Below are 18,315 nucleotides of genomic sequence, written 5' to 3'. Positions count from 1 at the left end.
ACACGGCTCCACTGATCTGTTGACCAATTTTTATGTAGTTTGCACCACTCTTTCCTGGCAAACTTTTGTTTTTTATTTAAGCTTGGTTTTTTTGCAGCAGCACGCCATAAATAATTTAAATTGTGGAGGACCTTTCGCACAGTTCTAGGGCTTGCTTTCAGACCATTTGACAGTGTCCATTTCGTAGACAAGTCTGTAGATGATGCTTGTCTGTTTTCTTTCATTAATCTCACTAACGAGAGAACATCACGGTCATTTGAAATTTTATTGCGTCCAGTCGTATGACGATCATTAATTGACCGGGTCTCTTTGTATCGTTGAATTATGTTAATAATGCAAGAGTGAGACCTTCCGAGCTTTTCTGCTATTTGTCTGATGCTATAGCCTTCTTCTTTTAATACAAGAGCCGCGTATCTGTCTTTTTCTTTGATCTTTGCACGCATTTTTGCAATATTTTTATATCCTTATTGCAATTCAAAAAATAAATGTTTATTTGATATCGAAACTCAGGTTTCGACATTTTATTTTATAGCCAACGTAATAAGCAATTAAGACAGTTAAAAAAAATTATGGATTATTATTTAATAAACGCAAATTAAAGATTTGAAAGTGGTCATTAAATTTTGTCCAATTTATTTAAAGAAGATTTATAAGTACTCATCAGTTTTTTAATAAGTTAAACGCTATTTAATTAGAATTAGATTTAAAAAATTATACCACTTTAATCCGTATGTTTTAATTAACAAGATATTAAAAAAAAAAATTTAATATGTCAATTAGAATCTTCTTAATTTTAATTTAAAGATTAAGAAACCAACTAAAAAATGAGTGGTCTTTAACTTTTGGCCACTGGTGTATGCATGCATGCATGCATGCATGTATGTATGTATGTATGTATGTATGTATGTATGTATGTATGTATGTATGTATGTATGTATGTATGTATGTATGTATGTATGTATGTATGTATGTATGTATGTATGTATGTATGTATGTATGTATGTATGTATGTATGTATGTATGTATGTATGTATAACTAGTTATTTAGTATTAAACAATATAAAAGAAAAAGGTATGCCATGCAAAATAATATTTATAAAAGTTTTATTTTTTAAAGATATATACTGATAAGTTATTAAATATCATTTACTTTTACTTAAAGTATTTTATTTATCAAGTAATTATCAGTAGTTATCAAATATTACTAATTATCTTTTCTTACTTTTTCTTATTTTTAAAAGAAAAGCTTTTTCAATATTTTTTTTTTGCTTGGCATATATATTTGTGTATATATACATTTGTGTTATATAATGTGTATATATTTTATTTTATATATATATATATATATATATATATATATATATATATATATATATATATATATATTATAAATATATGCACTATATGTGTATGTGTTATGGACAGTTTTCCATAATGTTATTTTCTAGTTTAAATATGACATTATTGAGGCTTAATGTCATATTTAAATAAGTAAATATGACATGAAAGTTGGAGATATTTATTACAATCGTATGCCCTTCCTGATGTTAACTTGTTTTGCAGATAATATATAGTGATAATATAAAAGATATTTTACTATAATTAAATAGATGTAACTTTTTTATTCTTTATCTTTGACTTGTTAGCAAATTTACATTTTTTTCAAATTTAATGCTCTTAGAATTTTATTATAACTAGTTTTTTATAACAAATGAAAAATACTTTTTTTTTAAATTAATAGCAGTTTTAAAACATTTTAGTTTACACAAGTTTATTGCTGCAGCTAAATTTCTTCATTTCAGTTTGCAGTGATCTTTTTTTGGAGTCTTACCTTGCAAATTTGTGTTTATCACAATTATTTTTTGCAAATGAAAATGTTTGAGCTCCTACAAACAAACTGATAATCTGCTCAAGCACTTTTGTTTTGATTTTGTTTGTAACAGAAGTATTAGTTGATATACAAAGATTGTTAAAATTAGATTTCTTTTGCAAAAGCATTTACAGAAAACACTGATAAATCTTGAAGTTTTTTTTTCTAAATAATAGTTCACATTGTACAAGTATATCAATAATTTTAGAATTCACTCTCCATAAACCATCTCTGTCATGAGCATTGGTATGTACAGTGTAAAAATCGTGCTTATGAAGCTATGAACAGAAACTAACAAATCTCATTATGGATGTGTTAAAAATTTGAGATCATGCTAACAAAAATTATTATTTTGGTGAAAAATGCATCTGCCATGTAATATTTGGTACTCAAGGAATTACTAGTCAGATGGCTCCGCTGAGTGCTATTCAAATTGTTCCTAACTTATTAGTTTTGATAACAGAGAATGGATCGCAAGATCACAAATCCTTACTTGCATTTTATAAATTATTCGACAGACACTTGATTGCAAAAAAAATAATTCGCCCTGTTGTTGTACTGAGCGATGGTCACAGTTCTTGCTTCCATTATACCTTACTTCAATTTCTTAGAGAAAAAGAAATACATTTATATATATCACCTCCAGACACTGCTGGGGTTACACAGCTACTTGATCAAATTAACAAGGCACTTCATGAAAACTATGCTAATACAAAAGAAAATCTATTCAATCAACATCAAACAATTAATAGAGAAGCCTTTATGTTGTCTCTTACAAGTATGTGGGACAAGTAGGCTATGCCAGAATTGATACAAAAAGCTGGTAAGAAGGTTGGTATTACTAATGAAAGTTTAAATGTTGCATTTATGCAAAGTGATAAATTCCACCAAGCTTCTATGTTAGTCGAGGAAGCTGCTTCGCCTAACGTTACTGATATTTCAACAACTTTAAATACCAAAACAAGTTCTCCTATATCTATGAAACAAAAAGATAGCCAAATGTATTGGAAAAAGAAAGATTCAAACTGGAAAGAAAAATGTTTGTCATTGCAGACCATGATTACAGACTTACATGAAAAAAGCATCAATCTTTATGAAATACCAGGTCTTTTGACAATCCAAAAAATAAAGCCAGCTCAAAGTAATGGTATACACAAAGAAACTACAAGGGTAACTCAAGACTATGGCTCCATGGAAGGTCAAGATGTGCTAAAACTTGTAGAATCTATTAACAACTCAAAAGAAAAGAAAGTGCAAGAGAAAGAAGACAGAAAACAAAAAAAGAGTGAAGAAACTGAGTTGTTCTATAGATGCAAGGAAAGATGCATTTCGAGACAATAGCATTTGCAAAGCTGCAAAGCTAAAACAATGTCCCATGTGTCGAATTGTTATGAAATCAGTATGTGGTAAATCAAAGTGCATCGTTGATGGTAAAAGACCAATTATGATTTTACCTAAATGTTTAAAAAAAAAAAAAACGCTGCAAAGAATTTATTTAGAAAGTCTAATGATAAAGAAGACAGTACTGAAGATTCGGAATCCAATAGATTTCATTATTGAGAATTTTTTTTATTATTCATTATAAATTAAAGTGGTTTGTTTGTTGTTTTTGAGACCTTTCTCCTTGAAAAGTATAAAAAATCGGAAAAAAAGTTTAAAATATTTGGTGCCCTTAAAAAGACAAAAATATTAACATTTTAGCAGTGCTTTTTAAGCAACCAAAACTATATGTTCCTATTAAACAAGTGAAAAACAATTACTATTCTTATAAGGGCCCTATTCATAGCCTCTTTTTAGACTCTTGTTTACGGACTTAAATTAAATATTTTTCGTTTTATGCTAAATATTAGTCATTTTATGTTCTCAAATTTTTTTAAAAACAATCTTCTGGAACAAAATTTTTAAAAATTTTTAATTTCTGCACTATAACTTGACTTTTTTCTGAAAGTTATATGGTCTGTTTACATTTTTGAATTTCCCAACTTTTGTTTAGTGCTTTTCAAGATAAGTTATAGGCAATTTAACTTTTTTGTCCTTTTAAGGGCACTGTCTTTTTAAGGGCACTATACCTGTATAAGAGATGGACGTGCAATGATATTGTTTTTTTTTTTTTTGCGAACCGTGCTCATCGCTCATTGTTATAGGTATGTGCGTATCTGCGATTTACGGCACCGATTTTAAAGATAAAATCTGTGACCAATTTTTCACCGCGTGCTCGAGGTAGGTGTCGTAAGGATGGATTTTTCTCGTCTTTTTTTTAGAATTTTATATTGACTTAGATAATATTTTAAAAGTAGAGTGTTGTAAGTTTATTGCAATTTGTTTTTTTTTTTGCACTAACTAACTTTTTTAGTGATTTCATTGCTATTGAAAACTTCATTCCTGTTCTGGAAGTGAATTGACATTGAAGGGATGATGAGTTTTTTTTCTAACTTTTGAATCAATTTTCTTTATCTATTTTCTATGTACCTGCCAAATTTTATTAAAAAATAATGACACGCTCATATTCTATTTTTGCACGCAGTAAAGGTACCAAATATTCTTCTGTTGGAGAGGTTGGGGGGGGGGGATTCAAGATTATGAACATTTTGTATATTTGACTTTTTTATTCATTAAAAAATTGTTTTTTTAGAAAAATGAAACTTTATTTAAAATATTGGTGATTTTTTTAAAGTATTCAAAACATGATTTACACACAAAAACACAAAAAAAACCATATTCTGTTATTAGTTGAATAAAAATATAATCGAGGCAAAGTAATGCGTTAAAAACTAAACAATGAAGTTCTATTATAAAACCACCGTAAGCCGAACGCTAATTTTTTAAGTTGGTTGTAGTTTTCTTAAGCATTTCTTATAATGAATTTTTGTCACTTAAATGGGCATAACTTTTAGTAGAATCATCAGTTTTTTATGAAATTTTCACCATCGTTATACTGATTGAAAGCTCTTTACAATGATGTAAAATAAATAAATAACTGAATAGTTTAAAAATTTTGCACACATGCTTAATTGTTATAAATCTTTTTTTTTTAAACAATAGCCGTGGATAGAGTGCCGAAAGTCGGCACTTAAACGAAGTTTGCTTATAGTGCCGGAAGCCCGTTTATTGGTTGAAAAAGTCACGTGTCAAAACAAATTTCGATTTCATATATTTTAAATTCCAATAATTTGGAAAATATTTGAACCACAGGTAGAATTCCCTTAAAAACTACGTAAATTTTCAAAATGGAGTACATCCGTTACAGGTCAACTATTTGAACTTTTTTTATTGCTATTTAAAAATACCTATTTCAGGGCTTTTCTGCCCTGGAAGTCGTTATCCTTGTTTTGCTATATTTAGTGAGAATTAGCAAAGTGAATTTTCTGATTTTTTCAAAGATTCTCCTTAAAAACTACAGGGAACATAATTGTATTTATATGGATGAAAAATTTCTGAAAGTTCTAAATTTTTTTCTTATTGTATCAGAAATCAGCGTAGTATGATATATAAGGAGGCTTGCTAACTAAGTCTAACAAAAAATATTATTTTAGCTAGTAAAGTCTCTTAAAAACTACACAATTTCCCCCTTAAATACTATATTAGGTAAAATATGCCTCCACAAGCTTACTTAGAATAGCCAGGAATGGAGAGAATGTTTATACTGATCTTCTTTAACTAAAAAATGGTAAAATTGCTATAACTGGTACCTTTCTGTTCATTTTGTGCTCATAATCTCTAATTAAGTATGTATATTCTTTATTTTTAGTGTTTAAATGAAATAATAGTATGGGAAAACCGCAGTTAAATTTTAAGATTTCTGCTGGTAGAAAAAGAAGTAGAACAAAAATAAAGCAAGAAACCCGAGCTGAAGCAACGGTTTACAGAGAGGACATAAGAGTTAAAGAAAATCAAATATCAGAGGCAGTAGATTGATGCACAGAAAATAAAAAAGCAGACCAGTTGTGCTTCTATCAGATGGTCATTCATTGCGGTTTGACTTTAAAGTTCCTCATTTTTTGCGTGAAAAGCAAATCAATTTATTTGTCTCTGCCTGATGCAACTGGAGTCACACAGCTACTAGACCAAGCACCAAATCAACAGCTCCATCGATATTATAATAACTAGCGAGATGAACTCTTTTCCTCTTTCCAGAAAAAAAATTGAGAAAAGTTCATTAATATCCCATAAAAAATGTGGAACAATTGGGTATCCACTGCCAATATCGTAGCAGCCACTAAGAGAGTTGGTATAAGTAAGAATGGTCTTAATGTTGATGATATGCAACCGGATAAATTTGAACAAGCAGCTCTTCTTATTGAAAAAACTGATGATGTTAATCTACAATCTTCTACTCCTAAGAAAACAAGTGTAACCTCAAAAGACGGACCCTTGGCAACAACTCCAAGATCACAATCTAAAGTCACCCAAACAAAAGGAAGGTATGGTTCAACTGAATATTTGAAATCAATGTATGAAATGTCAAAATCATTCATTGAAAGAAGCCTCAATTATTTGACTCAGAGATGTTTTTTTAGATGAAATGTTTGTTTATTGCATGTCTCTTTTTCAGAATATTTTATGGTATTCATATTTTTTTTGTCATTTTATGTTATTCAAAAAATATTTATTGCTGTTATTAAAGCTGTACTTAAATTTATACTTTTTTTTATTAAACTGTATTAAATCTATTCTTTTCTTATCATTTTTCATATTTCCTATTATTCAAAATGTACATTGTTGTTGTGTAAAAAGCTTGATTTCCTATTTTAAAACTAGTGACCCCTTAAAAACTACTTCCATAGCACTTTAAAAAAAGTAAAAAATAAACATCTTTAACAGTTTGTAAATTAGTAAATATTACCTTGGTGGATTAGAACAAGTCTAAGATTATCTAGAAATATGATAATTGCAAAGTAGGAGGTCATAATGCATAAAATTGAACCATTTTTAGCACTAAAAATTTGATTTGCATTCTCTTTTTGAGAATTTTAAAATTGTAAAAGAGGTAAATTTTTAATTAAATTGTCATCTAGTATGTTTAGAGATACTGATTAAATCATTGTTTAATAATCTCATTGACATTAGTGGAACCCAGAGCTGGAAGTTTACACGTGTAGTGTTTAAGGGGGTATGTATTTTTAAGGGAATTTTACCTGTATATATTTGAAAAATTTCATTTCATTCATACTGTCAACTAGTTTTGCATGCATAGATATATTTTTATCATTTAAAGATTTAAAATCAGCTCCACAGATTTGAAGCTGATAGAAAAACCATTCCAAGAAAAGCTGCTATAATAGTTCCACAGATAAAGTATTATTATATAAAGTATTGTTGTATACATGGTGGAAGGAAATTTACAAATGAAGTCAATGGAAAAAGTCAAACTTTGTTAGTACTTTTTTTATTTTATAACTTTATTATCATTAATGAAGAATTTATTATAAATAAAGGTTTAAAAAAAGAAATTGATAACTTATTTATGCATAGCAAATAAACAATTTTCTAATTTAAATGCCTTATTTCATCAAAGGATAGCATATTTATTTCATGAAAAAAATAACCGATTTTGAACATCTTTATTATAGAACTTGTAAGAAAGAGTGCCCATTCTTCTTAATTTTTAAAGCATCAGAAGATGGTGGATGAATATATATTTGTGGAGCTATTATAGCAGCTTTTGTTGGAATGGTTTTTCTAGCAGCTTCAATTGTTTTGGCGTCACGAACCCACAACTCCACAAAATGAGAATCTTCATAATACTTAACAACTGATTTTAAATCTTCATATGATAAAAATGTATTTTTCCATGCAAAACTAGTTGACATCTTTTAAGTATGAATGAAATGAAATTTTTCAAATATATAGTTCAAATATTTTCCCAACGATTTGAATTTAACACGTTCGCTGCCGAGCTATTTTTAACTACGCGTTATTTCTTTGCCGAGCCATAATGTCTCCAATGATTAATTTTTGCCGAGGCTGTTTTGCGTGGTTTCATTCTCATTGCCAAGGCTAGATATCAACATTTCAATAAAAAAAATATTTTTAATCTGAAATAATTCTATACTAATTTTTATTCTGAATATAACTGACAAAAAAAAAAGCACTACGAGTATACTCGTAGTTTGGCAATGGCGAAGGAATTTTTTCTCCAGTGCCGAAGTACTCGTAGCACTGCAATGAGTATAACTCATTGCGGTGACTACATCTTTTCAAAATGTAATTGAGAGCTTGAAAGTTGTAATTAAGAAACGTAAGATGTAATTGAGAAATACAACAGGTAATTAAGAAATTTTAAAATGTAACTGAGAAACCCAACATGTAAATAAGTAATCGCAATATGTAATTTGAAACATATATTATAAGCTTTTCTCAATTACAACTTTCATCTTCTCAATTACATCTTTCGTTTCTTAATTACATCTTCCATGTTCTAAATTACATATTGCGACTTTTAAATTACATTTTGTATTTCTCAATTACATCTTACGTTTCTTAATTACAACTTTCAAGTTCTCACTTACATCTTGAAAAGGTGTAGTAATGTAGCTTATTTTATGCATTATTATTATAAATAGTGTTTCAATTTTTTTGTACATGCACATTGGCAGTTATCATGAGTAAACAAGGTAATTTATATTTTGTTTTCTTAATTCTAAATTGTTGTGTTTTTTAGACTAGAAGCTAAAATATATTTGATAACTACATTATACTGTATGTTATTGAAAATGTGAAAAAAAATTTAAAGTACACAATAAGATGTTTTTTAATACATTAAAAAACATTTTAGTGTGCACTTAGAATTTTTTACACAGTATACTAATTAATGTGTTTTATAGATGAGTAATTTCTTTTTTATAAATTGATAATTTATAAATTTATCTATCTCCTATTAGCTCAACACAGATATTCCACTATTGGATCAGCACATATGATTATGGAAGACTTTGAGGATAGTGAAGGTAATGATATTGAAGATTCGGATTTATTTTTCGCTTATACTACTACGTCTTCGAGCTTGACTGCATCAGAATCAGGTTCTGAAGATAATAACGCTGAAGAAAGTGATGACAATCAGTACACAGACGTTCATCTAGCAGCCACTGCAGAGGATTTTTTAATGCCGCCGAAAAGAGCTAGAACAACGGGTGGTCCATCTAGAAATTCAAACCAATGGAAAGATGAGCCGAATATTGTAAAACAAATTTAATTTTCTGCGGATCCTGGTTTGAAGATAAACATGGAGAGCAAGAAACCATTAGATTTCTTTAGACTATTTGTTACAGAAGAGCTTATAAATACTATGGTAGTTGAAACTAATCGCTACGCAACGCAAGAAATAAATAAGCAGCGTCCCCTCAGAAGAAGCTCACGTTATAAAGATTGGAAACCAATAAATTCAGAAGATATGCGGCAGTTCCTTGGAGTTCTTCTTCATATTGGGTGTGTCAAAATGCCATCTTTAGAACACTATTGGTCTAAGAACAGTCTCTATAGATTTCCCTTATTTTCTAGAATAATGTCACGAAATAAATTCCAACTAATATTACGGTTTTGGCATTTTATTAACAATGAAGATTCGGGTAGTGGACGCTTGTGTAAAATTATTGGACTTCTCGATCACTTAAATAATGCAATGGATAACATCTACTGTCCTAATAAAAATATATCAATCGATGAGTCAATGATGCTTTGGAAGGGACGTCTTGTATTCAGGCAGTATGTGAAAAATAAAAGACATAAGTATGGTATCAAGTTCTATGAGCTTTGCGAATCAGATGGTATTGTACTAAAAGTAAAAATCTACTCTGGCGAGACAACTCTCGATAAACATTTATTGGGAGCTATTGTTTTAGATTTAATGGAAAAATTTCTGGGAAAAGGTTATCACCTGTACACCGATAGCTTTTACAATTCCTTTGAATTAACAAAGCACATGATAAATCAAAAAACACATATTTGTGGTACTTTAAGAACTGATCGAAAGTCAAATCCAAAAGAGTGTACAAAAGCAAAACTGAAACAGGGAGACGTTATAAGCAGAAGCAGAGAGGGTGTAGTGGTTGCTAAATGGAAAGACAAAAGAGACGTGCAATTGATTAGCAACTTGCATTCGTTGCAAATGATTGAAGTGACAAACAGGAGAGGAGAGAAGAAAATGAAACCCAACATTATCAAAGATTACAATCAATATATGTCAGGAGTAGATAGGGCGGAACAAATGGTATCATATTATGATTGCCTAAGAAAGACAATCAGATGGTATAAAAAAGTAGCACTTCATCTCTTTGATACTTTTTTGTTTAATGCTTACTGTCTAAACAGCAAATATGGGGTAGATCACACATATTCCTTGCTTAAGTTTAGAGAATTAGTGGTTACGGACTTATTTGGTGAACGTTTGAATGAAATTGTGCCTCGAATCACCAATAATTGCTTCCACTACTTGTCTTCAATACCACCGAATGAAAAGAAAAAATTCCCAACCAAACCATGTCGAGTCTGCTCTAGAATAAAACGTAAAGAAACACGATATGAATGTGCTGTTTGTGAAAATAGACCTCCGTTATGTATTGGCGAATGTATCATTCAACAGAATAGGTTTACGCTTGAATTTTCATGAAATAAAATTAAATCAATATCAATGTTTTATTTTATCTGTTTTAAGCTATTTCTGTCTTTATCCGCATTTTTTGTTAGGTTCCCTGGATTTTTAAAATAAAAACTTGAATGTAATATTTTCTGAAATCAAATGTGAAGCTAAGAAAAAAAAAAAAAAAAAGAACAGACAAAACCAGTCATGCACAAATGTTGTTTGAAATAAGTTAGTATAACTACGAGTTTACTCGTAGTTGGCAAGCTCATGACGCCAGCTTACTACGAGTATTCTCGTAGTTGGCAAATAAATGACGCCAACTTACTACGAGTATACTCGTAGTTGGCAAATAAATGACGCCAACTTACTACGAGTATACTCGTAGTTGGCAGCGAAAGTGTTAAAATATATGAAATCGAAATTTGTTTTGATACGTGACTTTTTCAACCAATAAACGGGCTTCCGGCACTATAAGCAAATTTCGTTAGAGTGCCGACTTTCGGCACTCTATCCACGGCCAATTAAATTATATTAAAGTCTGTCGGATTCGTCGAAAAGTTTTGGTCTCGTCTAACCAGTCACATCAACTTCCCTTTAGTAGTTAAATTTAACAAGCAATAGAAACAAGTTTTAAGCTGAATTTTGTATAGCAAGAAATTCTTAATATTTTAAGAAATAACGCTGATGATGATATATAAATTGGGATCATTTACTTGACTACTTTAGTACATGTATAACTTGAGATATAATAAATAATACAAAGTATCAACTAGTTTTTTAGCTACCTAGAGCACAATGGCTTCATGTTTAGGGAACTATTCCATCTATTATATTGCTGTAGACTTCCAGTTTATGAATCCTATAGGATTTTCTATTTTTATTTTTAACAACAGAAATATAAACAGTTAAAGATAAATAACTTATACTTAAAATGAATATAAATACAATAAAGAAAAAAATAAGCTTTATACAGCTGGTAAATCATGTTAAATACTTAGTTATTCTTGCGGTTTGCCATAAAATGGCTTTGCGAAGTTCTTTAAAACTGTGACAAATTATTTTTTTCTTTATTGTATTTACATTCATTTTATGTATAAGTTATTTATCCTTAACTGTATATATTTCTGTTGATAAACATAAAAATTGAAAATTCTATAATAATTATACTGGAAGTCTACAGTAATATAGTAGATGGAGTAGTTCCCTGGAAATGAAACCATTGTGCTTTAGATAGCTACAAAACTGGTTGATATTTTGTATTATTTATTATATCTCAAGTTAACATGTACTAAAGTAATTTAGTAAATGATCTCAATTTGACATAGATCATTGAAATATGATATAGAAATTGAGATCATATAGTAAATGATCTCAATTTGATATAGATCTCAATTTGCTATATTATCATCAGCGTCATTTCTAAAAGTATTAAAAATATCTAGCTATATAAAATTAAGTTTAAAACCTGATTCTATCGCTGTTATCTTGAATAACTAAAAGGAAGTTGATGTGACTAGTTAGACGAGACCAAAACTTTTCGACGAATCCGACAGGCTTTAATATAATTTAATTTCTATTGTTTAAAACAAAAGATTTATAACAATGCGCAATGTTGCGGTAATCAATTCGTCATAAAACAAATAATGTGGAATATGTATAAGTGTCGCGGTAATCTTATCGTTATAAAACAATTAATGTCCCCCTGGTTAATATGTATAAATAGCGTGATCTTCGAAACCTCGCTCTCTTGAAGTAACAACAACGGACTCGAGCAACTCTTCTACCACTGTGGCTGTGATATACAAGCTCTTCTTTGTGTTTATCGCCTATTTGTATAACATTACTCTTATATGTTAACAAATTGAACTCGTTTTACAATACGACTCTTACGTAAAACAACACGCAATCAGCATGGTTCGCAAAAAGAACAATAGGTTGCACGTCCATCTCTTATAGGTCCATGCAGAATACAATATAAGTGATAAAATAAGTCCTTTTGAAGGAGACAGCACGAGCACAAGTTTTTGGGGTGTTGCAAAAAAAGGAGACAAATAATGGATTGAAAAAACTAAAGAACAAATTGGATAGGCCAATTGTATGTTTAAGGTGTCCAGCTCACGTTGTACATAATACAGTACAGAGTGGTACAGATGTGCTCTTTAAAGACATTCAACCTATTATTGTCAAAGTTGCTTTTCTATCTACTCTGTTTGTCCATACGCACAGCTCCCTTTGAAAAAACAAATAGTATCATAAAAAAGGAAGATATTTTTGTGAACAAAAAATTAAACCTGAAAATTTAGTTAAAATTTTAGAAGAAAGAAAAAAAGTACTTTCTTTACCTTAAAGAGCAATTCATTGATCGGATTGAGTGTATGATTCATTGATCGAACTTTGTGTACAATCGACGTTTAAAGAGGAGTTTATCTTATCAGACAATTATAGACTACCTATTAAAATGGAGAGAACCACAAAAAAAGAACTCTAACGTTTTGATTGGTTATTGCTAAAGAAAATGCCAGTCTGGGAAGAAGTTGAGCTCTCATTAACATGGATGCAAGACACAAAAGTTGCAAATTAAATGAGATCCTTTTTTTGACCAAATTGTCAAAATGAAATTTTTGTCAGATAGTAATTCTGAAATATTGAAAAATATAGCTTACAAATTAGGGGTAGCTTTTTTTTAAAAAGATCTACTTCATAATAAATATTTAGTAGTACTTAAGATAATGAAATTTTATTTCTCCATTCCTGGACAATCCAAATGTAGTGTGAGTACACATAAAACTAATGTTTATATTCATTTAAATAAATGTCTTGCAATTGTCAGCCAGAAATAACTTTTTTAAATATCTAATTCTCATGTTTTTGGAATTATAGGAATATGGAAAACTTCATGTGTATAAAAAAATACTTTTAATTATGTAAAAAGTTTCTATTAGGAGAGTCCTAATAGAAACTTTTTACATAATTAAAAGTATTTTTTGTTTACTAAATCACTTCACTTGAATAAATGATAAATTAAAGAGTAAAATAAGTATCAAAATAAATAATTGTAGCTTTTAACAAAACGGTTTTTTTATTCAATTAGGAAATATTATAAATATTTTAAACTGATGTGAAAAGCAATTTTAAGACGAAAATTTAAAAGGTCCGAGTCAAATGCCCTTCTACTTAAGTTTAGTAATTGTATGCTTAAAGTACTTGGAACGTCATAAATTGAGAGATTTTTTGATTTAACTTTGTTTTTCCTTTCTAATAGGATGAGTAAAAGTATTGTAGGTTAAAAAAAATCTATTTTAACTTTTGAGGTCAAAGAAACTGTTTCATAACACTTGACTAAAATTTAACATGTGAAACTAAGCGTTTATTTAATGAATGTCTTGCATTTAGTAAAACGAAACCAGCAAGTGGCTTTAATTGAAACATCCTGAGACTTTTTGCAGTTTTTACCTTACTATTGTTTTATCTTTTAAACATAAATCTTTTTCTTCTTTTTATCTCAGTTTAACTGTGTAGTTTACAATGGTTTAAACGTTGATATATCCGTAAAAGTCATTAGAAAAAGAAAAAACATTTCAAAGCCTAAATCATCATCTCAAAGCGTGAAACAGTTTGGTCAGTTGCGCCGTACGGCTAGGTTTGAAGCGACAAAATTTTAGTATAAACTGTACCAAGCCAAATTTTAAAAAAATTCACTAAATTCAATAAGACCCGCCAATATAGCTACATTTAATTACATTTTTGTTTGGCCTATTTTCTTTACCGGCATATATTGAGTCATTTTGTAAGATTTACAAGAAGCTATCTTAGCCTCACTACTTTAATTATATCGTGGCCCCTGATAAACAGGATTTTTTTTTCTTCTTCGCTTAGAACTTTAACTTTCTAATGTTAACACTCTAGTTTTAAATTTTTTTAAATTTTGCTATTTAAAAAAATTATAAATCTTTATGAGAGCGAATAAACATTTTACTTTTATTTTGTTAATCTTTAAGCATACGAAAGCAGTGATAAACACGTTAACAAAACTTATCAAAAATTTTGTAAGTGTTAAAATATCCAGTAAAAATTTTCACAAAATTAGAATACTTTAAACCAATTTAAAAAAAATCTCCTTCACAAGAGTTATTTTATACTAAGACAGAAAATGACAAGAACCTCAGCATAATTTTTTTAATACTGAGTTTTTTATAATTCTTCCAAATAATCCTATAACACTCGTATATCTCTTACTGATCCTGAACTAATTGATCTCATCTGATGCAAAATTTTTGTTTTATTTTCTTGAAAATTAAACGTCTCCTTGATTTTAACAATACTTAAAGAAGTGGCGTGGAAAAAGTTCCTAACCATTTTATTTTGTTTATTGGTTTCGTTCTTAAGAGTAACAAGCTTCTCGTCGATAATAATGATATCGCCTTCAATATTTTTTTCTTTCCAATACGCTATTTGATGTATCGAGTCAATAATCAACTGCTTTACTTTTTGCAGATTTTCTGTGATAGAGCGTGCTTCGGAAAGTACCTTATTTGCATTAAAAAAAAAATCTTTTTCAATGAGTCCTTTTCTATCCTTATATAAAACATCATTACAGTCTGATATTAACTTTTCGACTGCAAGCTCGTTCAAACTGACTGTCTTGAAAAGATCATTGCATTCATCAAGTAAAATTTCCAGTTCTGTAGTTATAAGTGAAAGTCTCCAATTCGGATGTAAATCTAAATCCTCGTGCTTCATTTTTTCAATTTCTCCTGGATCTAGACTAGTTTCTTTTACAGCATCGTTTAACATTCCCCACAGCTTTTCAAAACCCTCGATAGATACGATTAACTCTTTGGTTTTGTTATCTGAAACTGTATTGCAAATACCTTCTACAACAGTAAGTAACCGAATACCTTCTTCGGATAAATTGTTGGTGTATCTACTAGGTGCAGAAATATCTGCAGAGTTGTCAATGTCACAGACACAGTACTTTATTATGGTACGAAAGAGGTTCAAAGTGAAGTATTCTGAGGCTGATTGTTGATTTTCGGGAAAAAGAAACTCCCATTCCTTATTGTTAAGAACGTTTCCTTTCAATCGAGACAAACATGCCTTAAAAATGTGTAACTCTCTGTAAAGTTGCGATCCTTCTCTGGAAAACCCTGAGAAACAGGATTCGTGAAATATTTTGCGATAAAATTCCATTGCCACGAAGTGAACTGCAGTTTTGAAACGTACGAACATATCGTTCTTTTGTATTACACCAATCGCTTCGTATGGCATTTCTTCTTCCATTTTTAAAAGTTCTAAATAAATAGAACATTTAAATGTTTACGCTTGCAACGCAGCTTTATAAATGTTTTCTTAAAGAGAAGTCAAGTAAAAAGTTATTGCCAGTTTGACTTGCTTATCACAATTTCAAAGTAATTAAAAGGATCAGGTGTTTAGAATTCGTAGTTTTTAGAAAATCATTTATTTATTTACAAACGACCACAAGTTTTATCAACGGAAATGAATAAATTTTTTTCAATTTACGGCATAAGTTAAAAATAAAGAAGTCAAACATAGTTTGTCATTTAAAATTAAAGATATTGGAGTTTTCTGTTGCCACTTTATATTTTTAAGTTCAACCAAAAGAAATATTCAAATAGAAATGTTAAAACTTGAAAGAGAAAAAAAAGAGAAAAGAAAAATACATGATGCTTACAAAAGCTCCAGATCTTGTCTTTCGCGAAAAAAGATAACTTCTCTAAATACAAAAAATAATCTGAAACTGCGAGAAAAATCCTTTGGGAATTCTCGCCGCTCTAGAGTTTTATGAAAATTGTCACTCTTTTTGAAGAACCAAAATGTTTTTACAACCGCTATATATTTTTTTTAATTATCAGCATGTTTAATAAAAAAACAGTTAGTGTTAGTAAATTGTTTACAGAAGTTAACCTCGTTAAGAAGCTATTGCATTTAAGTAAGCTATTATCTTTCGGTAATAGTTTACTAATGTTTTTTAAATGATGTAAAAAATGTGCTTTACTATTTAAAAAAAGATTTTTAGTGAGATTACTTAAAAAACCTGAAGTCTTAGTGCGGTAAATATTAAACTGATTATACCCAGCGATGTCCAAGTAATAACTTTTTATAAAGCTCAAATTTAATTGTTTAATTTTAGCTAATTACGTTAACATGCTCGTAGTATTTCCTAGCGTTAGCATAGAAATAACTCTAACATTTCATTTAAAAGATAATAAATGTCAATTAGGCAAAGCTAAATCATTAAGTGTAAAAAAGTTTATCTGGAAATCCTGGAAAGTAAAGAGAAACGCTCCAGAAACTTGAGGAAAAAATGCCAACGTGTATAAAAAAAAGTACCCTCTTCGTTATAAAATAAAACAGCTGATATCTAAAATGATTTAAAGGTCCTGCCAAGGTAAAGACAATAAATACATAAAATTGCGAAAAATTATGTCAAATATAAGGGAATAATTTTTGACATAAACTTCCTTATTATAAATAATATTCAAATATTTCTTATTTAAATCAGAAAACCTATTTATGGCATATAAGATAAATCAGAAAACCTATTTATGGCATAAACCTAATTAATTCTACTTACTAAAGCAGATAGTTTTACCCGGATAATATGCTGTCACCAACGTAAACCGTTAAAGCAGTAATTAGCAGTTATTGTTTGTTGTAGTGGGAACAATAACAAATACAAGAAATTGCTTTATTCAAGTGTATATATTATAAATATTATAATGTTAGTAATATTATAAATGCCTAATTTTTGTCGGAGATAGAGCACTCAAAATAAAAAGTTTATTAGAAATGTTATAAAACTTTTATAGACTTTTGGGATTCTACATCTTTTTTAAGATTCTTAGTTTGTAAACAGTTTTGAAACGTTAGAGAACTTTTTATCATTGGCAGTTGCTTAAAATAAGATAAGGTGACAGAAGATGCTTTGAATCCCTGAAGAAGTATGAACAACATAAAGATATTTTTCGATTCCTCTTTAATATTTCTAAGATTTTTACTTGTTTTTCGTTTACATTGTTGATTTTATGGAGGAGGCATTTTTATTTACATTCTACAAGCTATTTATATTAAAAGACAAAACATTGAGTCTAAGTTAAGATTACTTATGATGATCTGCACGCTATTAGTTAATGGTTGTTGCTGTGGAGACGTTCGTAAATTAAAAAAGTTGGTGTTTTTATTACAGCAAGTATTCAACACAAGGAAAACGCAAATTTTTGTTGTGATCTCTTCTGACCGCGACGCTGCAAATTATGAGACAAATATTTCCTAGCTCCGATTCGCATGATTCTTATAAAAATGGATAAGCTTTGTTGGTTTGATTAACATGAAGATTTCAGTAAGAACAAATGTAACTTTTAAAATTCAGATTTTTATGATTGGGAAAAATACTCTAAAACTCTTCGATACTTCACACTGCTTGTGGTGTAAAGTACCGTAAAAGGGCCTTTGCACAAACGTTGGCAACTTTACACAGCTATGTGTTAAAGATGTTTTAGCTATTAAAAATTTGAACTACAAATGCAAATCACTTTCGAACTCGAAGATTTGTTCTAGTGTCAGTACGAAACTCGTTTAAATTTTAAAAATGCGGTTTTTGTTGAAACGGGTCTTTTTGTTTAATTATAGGAATAGAAGAAAAAAAAATCTCTTGCAACTTTCAACTTTGCAGCAGATCTGAACTCAAAAGTAAATAAACTGCTTAAAGTGTTTATCATGGTTTTGAAGTATACAAAGTGTTAAACCCATTGTCGATATAAAAATTTAAAGAATACCTTGTAAATAAAGTAATTTTTTAGTAGAAATTGGGCTAGTAATTTACAATAAGGTTTTAGAAAGTGCA

At 29.3% G+C, this 18,315-nt stretch overlaps 2 protein-coding genes across 2 annotated transcripts; one reads left to right on the top strand and one right to left on the bottom strand.

Annotated features, from left to right (window-relative positions):
- Window positions 1–8,141: 8,141 nt before the first annotated feature.
- On the top strand, window positions 8,142–9,065 carry LOC149881981 (uncharacterized). The gene is made up of 2 exons (XM_090067244.1): window positions 8,142–8,484; window positions 8,752–9,065. The coding sequence occupies exons 1-2, from the start codon at window positions 8,472–8,474 to the stop codon at window positions 9,063–9,065; spliced, it is 327 nt and encodes a 108-aa protein (XP_089923370.1). The 5' UTR covers window positions 8,142–8,471.
- Window positions 9,066–14,421: 5,356 nt separating this feature from the next.
- LOC145191376 (uncharacterized) lies at window positions 14,422–16,395 on the bottom strand. The gene is made up of 2 exons (XM_080068457.2): window positions 16,144–16,395; window positions 14,422–15,742 (listed from the first exon to the last, which is right to left on the bottom strand). The coding sequence occupies exon 2, from the start codon at window positions 15,729–15,731 to the stop codon at window positions 14,664–14,666; it is 1,068 nt and encodes a 355-aa protein (XP_079924583.2). The 5' UTR covers window positions 15,732–15,742; window positions 16,144–16,395; the 3' UTR covers window positions 14,422–14,663.
- Window positions 16,396–18,315: the final 1,920 nt, after the last annotated feature.

The sequence above is a fragment of the Hydra viridissima genome, unplaced genomic scaffold (genome assembly GCF_058129835.1).
Source record: "Hydra viridissima isolate aposymbiotic clone 2 unplaced genomic scaffold, HvirCarnegie_v1 scaffold_11, whole genome shotgun sequence".
Lineage (NCBI taxonomy): Eukaryota > Metazoa > Cnidaria > Hydrozoa > Anthoathecata > Hydridae > Hydra > Hydra viridissima.
This window is presented reverse-complemented; position numbering and strand designations above follow the sequence as displayed.